Consider the following 10,924-nt stretch of genomic DNA (forward strand, 5'->3'; position numbering starts at 1 on the left):
GTGGCAGAGGCGGTCTGTGCCGGCTTCCTCACGCTGAGCCTGTGTTTACTCACTGCTGTGGGGTATTTCAACTATTCCTGTCTTTCTTCCTTTAAGCCGAGGGGCCTCCTGTTCAGAGGAATGTTGCCCAGAAGCCTGGGAGACAAGGGGACAGGGGCAGCGGGGACAGGGCTGCGAGGGTGGTTTGGGGCTGGGAGCCATCACTCTCAGGGGTCCCAGTCCCTAGCGTTCCAGCCAGCACAGATCGGGCCCAGATAAGCCAAGTGAGACGCCCCAGCTTATCCAGCTGGCCGCACAGTGAGGACGAGAGCCCGAATCCTCCCTGCCCTCCGCGCCACCTCTGCCACGTCTCCCCATGCCCACGGGGACCGCCCTGTTCTGTACCCCCAGAACTGAGCATGGGGCCTGCCACGCAGGAAACCTCACACAGCGACCAGGGAGCCCACATCTGACCCCCCACGACTCGCATCCCTTTGTCCAGTTTGCAAACGGATGCTCTGCAGGCCACCGTGTGTGTCTCTCGTGTGGGTGTGTTTTGTTTGGCCGGCATGACGTGAAAAAAGCTCGCATAATGTCCGATTGTTCTGGAAAGACCGGAAGGTTCTAGCTGCGTGGTCCAATGTGGTGGCCGTCAGCGACACGTGACCATTAGCATTTGAAATGGGGCGGGTCCAAACTGAGATGTAAAATACGCAAAGGATTTCGAAAGCTCGGTATGAGAGAATGTAAGATACCGGGGAATTTTTTATACTGATGACATGTTGAAATAATATTTTGGATATACTGGGTTAAATAAAATATATGAAAATTCACTTCACTTGTTTTGTTCTACTTTTCTATTTAAAATTCCATGTCCTGCCCGGCTGGTGTTGCTCAGTGGTTGAGTGTCGACCTGTGAACCAAGAGATCGCGGTTCGATTGGTGGCTAGGGCATCTGCCTGGGTCTGGGGCTCGATCCCCAGTGGGGGGCATGCAGGAGGCAGCCAATCAATGATTCTCTCTCATCATTGATGTTCCTATCTCTCCCTCTCCCTTCCTCTCTGAAAGCAATAAAGATATATTTAAAAAAAAAAATTCCACGCCCTGTGGCTCCCATTATATTCAATGGGCCAGTGCTGCTCTAGGCACCCCAGGCCCATGGCGCCGAGTGTGGGTGCTGAGTGAGGGCTCCCCTCCTCGACACGGCCCCTCCCCCCACTATGCACTTACTGGCTGCCTTAATGGAGTTACCTTTTTGGTCCTACACACAGGAGCATTTTGGGGTCTGTGTGTGAGTCCTCCGTGAGCTTGGGATTCTCCATAAAACCACTCCCTCTTCCCCATCAATCCTCCAAATATTTGAAGATAAGGATCCCCCCTCCCTGACCCGTCACAGACTCGCCACCCTGTTCCCTTACCGACTCCTCCGCAGCCGGCTTTTGACTTGGGTGCCTTGTCACTGGAGGGAGCGAAAGGGCTTGGGCTTTGGGGTCCCAGCAGGGCTGGTCCCAGGGTTGACCCTGACTCTCAGCGCTCTCTCTGAACTTGAACTTCCTCAGCTGCCCCTCCATGGCTAACTGAGGAGCGACGTCCCTCTCCTGTCCCCACCTCTAATGTGCAGCTATCACGGTGGTGTCGGGTGGAGGGACCCGGAGGTGGTAGGGACCCCGGGGTGACCTTGTTGGGTTTCTCCCCACCCCTGGCCGCGCCAGGAGCCAGCGAGGCCCAGATATGAGGACAGGGGGCTGTTTTCAGAAACGCTTCTGCAGGGAGAGCTCTTTACTGAGGTGATGAGGCTGTCTAGTTGTCGGGCATCATGACGAGGCGGGGGACCTTCGCCGTGGTCAGATAGGGGGACAGGGCGGAGCTGGCGTAACTCATGCTGTTGGGGCCGGTGGTGGGCGTGTTGATGGGGCTGGCGGCGGAGGGCGGGGAGAGGGTGGTCAGCACCACGCCCCCCTCATCCAGGGAGCGCTTGTAGGGCACCGGGGAGTCATCGCGGAGGTCCTGGAAGGCCAGGTAGGCCTGGAATATCTGTGGGCAGAGAAGGGGCGCCGAAGGCTGGCGTGGGCTGGGCCGGAGAAAGACGGATGGGGCCGGGGCCTGGCCTGGGAGGGAGACGCAGGGCGCGGCTGTGCCCACTGCTCACTAGCCACCCAGCTCAGCCGCCACCCACACAGGCCTCAGGCAGGCCCGCGTCTGCTCTCGGATTTGCCTGGGAGCCAGGGAAGGGGCCAGCGGAGGCCCAGGGAGCTGCGGGAGCAGGAGGAAGGTCCAGCCCTCCCACCCTGCCCTGCAGGGGGTGCCCGTGAGGGGCTCATCCTCACCCAGATGGGGACAGAGAAGAAGGCGAAGGCGATGGAGGCCTTGGCGCTGCTGTTCCCCAGGAGGAACTGTTTGGGCGGCGAACGGTGCCACTGGTTGGCCAGGAAGCAGAAACCCAGGAACCAGGTGCCTGCCCAGAGGACTGGGGGCGCAGGAGAGAAGAAAGGGGGGGGAGAGGTTCAGGAAGGGCTGCTGGGCCTGGAAAGGGCCTCTCCCTCCAGCCCCTGTAAGATGTGCTGCTGGAGTGGAGCTGCACTGCCCACGGCCACAGGTGGCTGTTTACATTTCAATCAGTTCAAATAAAATTCAAAATAATTCAGCTCCGCCGGCCAGTGTGGCTCAGTGGTTTGAGCATCGACCCACGAACCAGGAGGTCTCGGTTCGATTCCAGGTCAAGGGCACAGGCCCAGGTTTTGGGCTTGATCCCCAGTAGGGGGCATGCAGGGGGCAGCCGATCAATGATTCTCATCATTGATGTTTCTCTCTCCCTCTCCCCTCTTCTCTGAAATCAATAAAAACATATTTTTTAAAAAATATATTTTATTGATTTTTTACAGAGAGGAAGGGAGAGGGATAGAGAGTTAGAAACATCGATGAGAGAGAAACATCGATCAGCTGCCCCCTGCAAACCTCCTACTGGGGATGTGCCCACAACCCAGGTCCATGCCCCTGACCGGAATCGAACCTGGGACCCTTCAGTCCGCAGGCCGACGCTCTATCCACTGGACCAAACCGGCCAGGGCAATTAAAACATATTTTTAAAAAATTCAGCCCCAGGGTCCCACTTCAAGAGCCGGCGGCTCCTGTATGGGAAGCGCAGGTGCCAAACGTCCCCCCTCACAGAAGGTTCTCACAGAAGGAGGGCGTGGACTCAGTGCCCACCGAGGGCCCTCCCAGCCCACGATGCTGGGACCGGCCCTGAGCAGAGGAGGAGGGAGGGGAGTGGGAGGAGGAGGGGGGAGGAGGGAGGGGAGCAGAGGGCGGTTTCTAGAATTGGCCCGGGGATCAGAAGGACGGACCCTTAGGTTGAGTCTAAAGGACAGAGTAATCATTCAGGTGCCAATGAGCCTGAGAAGGGAGGGGCGCTTTGGGTTCCACGTGGCCGGCTGGGCGGGGCGGGCGGGGGCGGGCAGGGCGGGGCTGTGGGCGGTGGCCCGGCTCACCTGCCAGGATGAAGTCCAGGAGCTGGAAGGCCGTCCGGAAGCGGGTGCAGGCGATGTGGCCCTCGTGGGCGTCCAGGGCCAGGAAGGCCAGGCAGCTGAGCAGGGCCAGGAAGCCGGCGCCCACGGCGAAGCTGCAGGCCACGTTGCTGCTGTTGAGGACACAGCGGAGCTGCGAAGAGTCCGTCTTGTTCTGGTAGCCGTCGGTCAGCAGGGAGGAGAAGACGATGAGGGCGAAGATCTGTGGATGCGGGAGCAGGTCCCAGGGCCCTGAGTGGCGCTCAGCCTCTCCCTAAACTCTCCCGTGCCCCCCTGGGCTCCCCATCTGCAGGCCGGACCCTGCCATCCACCCACCCGGGGGCAGCTCTGGCCCCTCCCTCGCGCCCAGGCCTCAGAGCCTCCAAGCCCTGTGCCTGCTGTTGCCCCTCAACCACCTTCCCATCCTCCCAGCTCGGGCCTCCTCTCCCCCTGGGCCCTCGCCACGGCCCCTGTGAGGCCCAGCCTGGTCTGTGCTCTCCCCACTCACCTGGCCTCACCTGCTCCCCTCCCGTCACCCCAAGCTGGTACCTGGCCACCAAGCCCAGGTGCCAACATCAAATGCTTCGCCCAGCGCTGCCCGGACGGATGCAGCAGCAGCAGCTCAGTGTTGGCGGCGCGAGATTCTCTGCGTCCGGCTCTTCCCACGGCCTGCGACGCCCTCCTCCCGCCCAGCCTGGCTAATCCCTATTCAGTTTTTATTTTTTTTTTTCATTTTTTAAAAATATTTATTTTATTGATTTTTCTACAGAGAGGAAGGGAGAGGGACAGAGAGCTAGAAACATCGATGAGAGAGAAACATCACGTGGTACATGCCCTTGACCGGCATCGAACCTGGGACCCCTCGGTCCGCAGGCCGACGCTCTATCCACTGAGCCAAACCGGCTAGGGCCCTATTCAGTTTTTAAAATAAATTTACGAGATATTCCCAAAATTCAGACAAGTATGGAGAGAGATGTCACAAGCACCCGGGACCTAACAAGCAGGAACGTGTTCTTTCTTTTCCTGGTTTGTTTAGTACAATTGTCTGCGTCCACGCTGGTCTTCCGCGGGGTGTTTATGAAGCGCCACTGGAGTGCTCCCCACGCCCCAGCCTGCGCCACCCTCACGGCCACCCCGGATGTGGGTCCTTCCAACAGCCCCGATTCTCAGGTGATGGAACTGGGGCACAGAGAGGCGAGGAGTCACCCAAAGCCACCCAGTTAGCAGGGGGCCGTGCTGGGTTCGGACCGAGCTGTCCGGCGCCTGAGTCTGCCTCAGCCCCCTGCTCTACGGCCTCCAGCCGGACCAGGTGCCTGAGGGCAGAGGTTCCTCTCAGTGCCACTCCGTGAAAACATCAAGTCCCAATTATTTGTCCCAGACAGTCGCACTGCAGCGTGGGAGGTCCGAACCCAGTAGGAAAGGAACCGGGGAGCTATGGGGTGGGCACTATGGGGTTGGGGCGGGGGGGAATCGATCCAGGAAGGCGGCCTGGATGAGGCGATGGCTGTGAGGAGTGACGCAGGCTGGAAAAGGCGGGGGGATGGGGATGTTGCCAGGGGGGCAATAGGGAGCCACAGCAGGGCGCTGGGCAGCGGAGGGGCCGGGGCAGCTCCGGGTGCATGAAGACCCCTTTGGGGCCGTGTAGAGATGGACTGGAGGGGGTGAGAGTAGAGATAGCAGGCTGGGAGGTGCCTGGGGCCTGGGGTCAGGGAGAGAGTCTAGGTGTGAGCCGGGGCGGAACTCGTGGGGCTGGGTTCAGGGGGAAATAGAATGAGATCTGAGCTGCATCTTAAAGAATGAGGACTTTTCCAGGCAGGCAGAGGAGGAAGGGCATTCCAGGCGGGACGCAGCGTGTGTGTGCTCAAGCCAGCTGCTGCAGAGCGGGGCCCTTCGGGGACTGGAGAGAAATTGCATAAGAAGGAGCCGGTGTGAGGAGGCTGCAAAAGCGGGCGGGGGCCCAGGCTCAAAGGTTGAACACCAGGCGGAGGGGTCTGGTACTGGGAGCCGTGGAACGTGAAACTTCTTACTTGGATTTGATTACATGCAGGGAGCGGTTCTGGGCAGAGGATGGCCGGGGTCAGAGCCGGGAGTTAGCGCAAATCCGCAGGGTCCTGATGGTTCGGAGGGCGCGAGGCAAGAAGCCTGCAGATCAGAGAGACCGGTGGGAAGGCACAGGCTCGTAATGGAGCTGAGGTTGGGGCTCTGAGGAATCCAGTGATAGGACCTCAATCAGGAGGTGGGGATTGACTGACGTGGCAGTGCTGGCTGGGACCAGGGCCAGGGGAGGGGGGTGGGGTAGGGGAATCCATTAAAAAAAAAAATGTCTTTATTGTTTTCAGAGAGGAAGGGAGAGGAAGAGAGAGAGAGAGAAATGATGATGAGAGAGAATCAGGGATCGGCTGCCTCCTGCACGCCCCGTACTGGGGATGGAGCCCACAACCCCGGCATGTGCCCTGACTGAGAATCCAACTGGGGACCTCCCCGTTCATAGGTCGACGTTCGACCACTGAGCCACACCAGCCGGGAGGGGGGATCCGTTTGGATTTGAACTCCTTCTGGGCGGGTCCACGGGGGACCCTTCTGTCCTGAGCACCCAGCACCAGAATGCACCTCAGCCAATGTGTGTGAGAAAGGGAATGACCTTGGGCCTTTCTTCTGTGCTCTGGCCCTGACCTTCAGCGTGGGGACTAGGGAGGCAACGGATGGACCCCTGAACTCTCAGCCTCTCTTCCTCTTCGATCCGTTGTCTTGCCTTCTCTGAATAATAATAACGACAACAATCATGACAACGACAGTGAGTCCCCTTTTTTGTCCAGAAGGAGTTCAAGTCCAAACGGATTCCCCTCCCGGCTGGTGTGGCTCAGTGGTCGGACGTCGACCTATGAACCAGGAGGTCCCCAGCGCGGCGGCACTGACTAAGGGTGTTTGCCTCCATCTGCTTCAGTTTGAAGAACAGAGTCCATAAAGGGGGGTGCGTCTTGCCTGATGGTCTGGGGCAGAGCCAGGCCAGGGACCAGCAGGCCCATCCATCATTTCGGAGCCTGTGTCCGTGTTACCTGCCTCACCTCCCCGAAGGCTCCCGCCAGGTCCACTCGCTAGCTGGTACCAAGTCACCCCTGCCTCACAGGTGATCAATCGAAGCCGTTAGGGTGGCGTGCAAAGAGCCAGACACGGCCGACGCTGCCGGCTGCGTGGCCTTGGGCAAGCCCCTCACTTCTCGGAGCCTCAGTTTCCCAGTCCGTGTCCGTGCTGCTGCGAGGAGGGGGTGTGCGGGGGTGGGGGCCTGGCCCTGATGATGGCTCTCGGGAATCACCCAGGGAGGGGACCAAGGGTCCTCTCGAGGTCAGTCCGTGGGGGAGAGGGCACGGGGACCCAGCCCTCCTGACTTCTAGCTGCGGGGGGGAGGGGTTGTCCGTCCATTGACCCCCCCAAACCTTGGGCTGTGGCCCTGGAGACGTGGGGAGGTGGCTCTGCCGGGCCGGAGGGACCCGAGATCTCGGAAGCCCGGGTCCAAACCGCCTTCCGCGCCCTCTCTGGCCGGTCCCCGGGGAGGGAGCAAAGATTCATCAGTTAAGGCACCAGCTGGCAGGCGGCAGCCAAGACAGGCGCCAGCTGCCCAGAGAGTCCCTCCTGAGGAGCCAGGCCAGGGGGGAAGGAGGAGAGCTGGGAGGGAGGGAGGGTGATGCAGGCAGCGGGCAAAGTCTGTGACCGAACCTTCTGGCCGGCAGCCCTTCCCCCCCCCCCCCCCCCACACACACACCAGTCCGCACCAGCTGGGGCTCCTCCTCCCCCGCCACCCGCCCTTCCTCCTGGGTTCGGAGCGTGCAGCTCCTCTCACCAGCTGCACGATGTCCTTGGGCAAGTCGCTCAATCTCCGTGGGCCTCAGTTTCCCCTGGGGGCAGCCGGGGGTCATAACGCCCTGGAACTAGGAGGTGGGGTTCGTAGTTCCCCTCTTCCCCTGGCTGAGAGCGGCAGTGGACACAAGTCCCCATCACCCTAGGGCCCCCGCCCCCCCCCCCAAAAAAAAAACTCCTCCTCTCCTTGCTCACAAGTAATACTTTGTCCCGATAATAATCGCTATTTGACGAAAGCTGACCACGTGCCGGGCCCGTGCTGACCAGTTGAGGGACAGTAACCGGTTTCCTTTTCACCGCAGTCCTTCCCGCGAGCGGACAGCAGGGCCCACGTCTTACCCACGAGGGAGCAGAGGTTCAGAGAAATCAAGCGCTTGCTCAAGGTCACACAGGCCGAGGTGACTCAGGACGTTATCAAACAAGTCCGGGTGCTTTTGAGAATAAAAGGGGTGCTGTGGATCATGACACCAGGCACACGGGGGCGTACGTCACCCTCCGTGGACCTGCAGGGGACCCAGCCGGGACGCCGAGCCGGGCCTGCGGGCTCTTCCCACCACAGGCTCCGGAAGGGGCCGAAAGGGGAGGCTCTGGGTTCGGTCCCTGGGGTTGATCCAGGGCCCCCCACCTGCTCCCATGACCCCGATCGTGTCTCATCACCTCCCTGGGCCTCAGTTTCCAGCTCTGGCAGAGGAGAGGAACAGAGAGGGGCAGTGACTGGCCCCAGGCCACACAGCAGAGTTTGGGATGCATGCGGATTGGAGCCCAGGTGTCTCGACGCTTCGGGAACGGGGTGCGGATTAAACGCAGGCCCTTAAAGCCCTTGCCTGGCGCCGTGCCCGCCCAGCATCTGGTGTCTCGGGTCCACGTGACACACTCTCTTCCCGCCTCTGTGGGCCACTCCCTTCCCCGAGGCCCCAGTCCCTGCCCCTCTCCTCGTCCCTCGACTGAAAGGTGGAGAATGAACAGGCGTTGGCACCTGGCAGACCGCGGCCAACACCGGGGGCCATGATGGACATGTCCTCCATCTGCCCAGGACGCGAGCCACCAGCCCCTGTGCCTGAGGAACAGGACGTTTGATTTTAATTAGTTTAAGTTCAATTAGTCACATGGGCCCTAGCCGGTGTGGCTCAGTGGATAGAGCATGGGCCCTCAGACTGAACGGTCCTGGGTTCAATTCCGGTCAAGGGCACATGCTCAGGTTGTGGGCTCGGTCCCCAGTAGGGAGCTCTCTCATCATTGATATTTTTTTTTTTAAAATATATTTTATTGATTTTTTACAGAGAGGAAGGGAAAGGGACAGAGAGCCAGAAACATCGATCAGCTGCCTCCTGCACATCTCCCACTGGGGATGTGCCCGCAACCCAAGTACATGCCCCCGACCGGAATCGAACCTGGGACCCTTCAGTCCGCAGATCGACGACGCTCCATCCACTGAGCCAAACCGGTTTTGGCTGATATTTTTTTTAAAAACGTGTTGGCCTATGAATTCCAAAAAAACACACATTGGCCCTGACCGGCTTGGCTCAGTGGATGGAGCGTCGGCCTGCAGACTCAGGGGTCCCAGGTTCGATTCCGGTCAAGGGCATGTACCTTGGTTGCGGGCACATCCCCAGTAGGGGGCGTGCAGGAGGCAGCTGATCCATGTTTCTCTCCCATGGATGTTTCTAACTCTCTATCCCTCTCCCTTCCTCTCTGTAAAAAAACCAAAACACACACACACACACACAAAAAACACACACATTGATGTTTCTCTCTCTCTCTCAAATCTCCCTTCCTCTCTGAAATCAATAAATCCTTTATGATAAAAGGCTAATATGCAAATAGACCGAACGGCGGAACAACTGACCTGGTTGCTATGACGTGCGCTGGCCACCAGGGGGCGTGCACAGACCAGGGAGGGCGCCAGACCAAGGCGGGGTGCCGGTGGCTCTCATTGGGGCAAGGCTCTGGTGGTGACTAAAAATTCTTTGCTCCCACACGCCGAGGTCTGCCTGGCGCTCACACCCGTTGCCAGCGCCCCTCAGGGCTTCTCCACCTCCCCCTGCTCCTGAGGGGCGATCAGGGCGGCAGCCGCCACTCACACCTGCTGCTGGCGCCGGCCCCAATCCCTCCGTGCTGTCAGCAGGTGCGGGCGGCGCCATCAGGGCGCGGGAGCCGCAGCGGCAGGAGCGGGGCTGCCGGCAGACAGGACATGGGGGGGTGGGGCGCGGAGGAGGGGCCGAGCCGCACCCCTGTTCCCGCCACAGCCTCCAGCCCACAGTTCCTTTCAAGGTGCATGAGTTTGTGCACCGGGCCCCTAGTCTATATACTAGAGGCCTGATGCATGAAATTCGTACAAGAGTAGGCCTTCCTGCCCTGGCCGGTGTGGCTCAGCGGATAGAGCGTCGGCCTGGGGACGGAAGGGTCCCGGGTTCGATTCCGGTCAAGGGCATGTACCGTGGTTGCAGGCGCATCCCCAGTAGGGGGCGTGCAGGAGGCAGCTGATGGATGTTTCTCTCTCATCGATGTTTTTAACTCTATCCCTCTCCCTTCCTCTCTGTAAAAAATCAGTAAAATACATATACTTTTAAAAAAGAGTAGCCTTCCTTTCCCCCGCTGCCAGCACCAGGCTTCTCTCACAGCCCGGTCCGGTCTAATTAGCATATTGTGCTTTTAATATTACAGATATACATCTATCTATCTACATATATATATATATATATTTTTTTTTTTTTTTAAACGAGTCTCCCAGCACCTGCTCTGCAGGGCGGTTTCCTCCGTGAGAGCAGGACGTGCCCGGAACAGCGTGGGCAGGTGCTCGGGAAAGGTGACCCCGTTATCAGCTGCCTCGGGCCCGTCCGGCCCCTCCGTGTCTGCGGGGGGAGCCCCGCTTCCCGCACCCAGGGCCGCCGGCGGGGCTCACCCCTGCGAAGATCCGCGCCACCGTCTTGGGCCGCTTCAGGAACTGCACGGCCTCGCTGTCCGCCAGGTCCTGCAGGCTCTCGGGGATGTGCATGGCGGCCGCCGGGCTCCCGGGGCCCGGGGGGGCGGGCGCGGGGGCGCTCTGCTGGCTTCCGGGGGCTTCGGGCTCCCCCTGGGGCTCGGCTGCTCGGCGACAAGAAGTGGGGGGGCAGTCAGGGCCAGAGGCACGGGGCGAGGGGGCGTCCGGGGGTCCCTGGAAGGGGGTTGCGTGGGGTGCAGGGTTCTTGGGAGCTGGGGGACGGGGTGAAAGGGCTGCTGGGGGGTCTCAGGGCTGGGGGTGGAGGGTGAGAGGTTTGCCGAGGACCCCATGAGTTGGGGTACAGGGTAAGGGGGTCCTCAGGATTCTAGAGGCAGGGGCACCACGGGAGGGGGTGTGGGGGGGCACAGGGAGGGGGTGCTGGAGAGGAAACCCCAGGCGGGGAGAAGGGGTGGACAGAGGGCTGGGTATGGGGGTCACGTCACGGACAGGGGAGCACAGCACCCCTTTGAGGGACACAGTGGCGTTTCCAGGGAGTGGAGGCGCTGGGTCGCACCTGGGAGACCTGAGCCAGGGGGACCCCTTTCTGGTTTGGGGTGTCAGCGCCCATAATGGAGAACCGTAAAGGTAGAACAGGGCACGTTTTAGG

At 60.3% G+C, this 10,924-nt stretch overlaps 1 protein-coding gene across 2 annotated transcripts; it reads right to left on the bottom strand.

Moving 5' to 3' along the window:
- Window positions 1-1,753: 1,753 nt before the first annotated feature.
- Window positions 1,754-10,351, bottom strand: SYNGR4 (synaptogyrin 4). 2 transcript variants are annotated; one of them, XM_036311514.1, is made up of 4 exons: window positions 10,240-10,351; window positions 3,468-3,705; window positions 2,307-2,446; window positions 1,754-2,013 (listed from the first exon to the last, which is right to left on the bottom strand). In XM_036311514.1, the coding sequence occupies exons 1-4, from the start codon at window positions 10,330-10,332 to the stop codon at window positions 1,780-1,782; spliced, it is 705 nt and encodes a 234-aa protein (XP_036167407.1). In that variant the 5' UTR covers window positions 10,333-10,351; the 3' UTR covers window positions 1,754-1,779. The 2 variants fall into 2 exon arrangements, 1 of the variants encoding a protein (XP_036167407.1); XR_004968024.1 differs by lacking the exons at window positions 1,754-2,013; window positions 2,307-2,446; window positions 3,468-3,705 and adding an exon at window positions 5,539-5,624.
- Between the last annotated feature and the right edge of the window lie 573 nt (window positions 10,352-10,924).

Source organism: Myotis myotis, unplaced genomic scaffold (assembly GCF_014108235.1).
Source record: "Myotis myotis isolate mMyoMyo1 unplaced genomic scaffold, mMyoMyo1.p scaffold_m19_p_56, whole genome shotgun sequence".
Lineage (NCBI taxonomy): Eukaryota > Metazoa > Chordata > Mammalia > Chiroptera > Vespertilionidae > Myotis > Myotis myotis.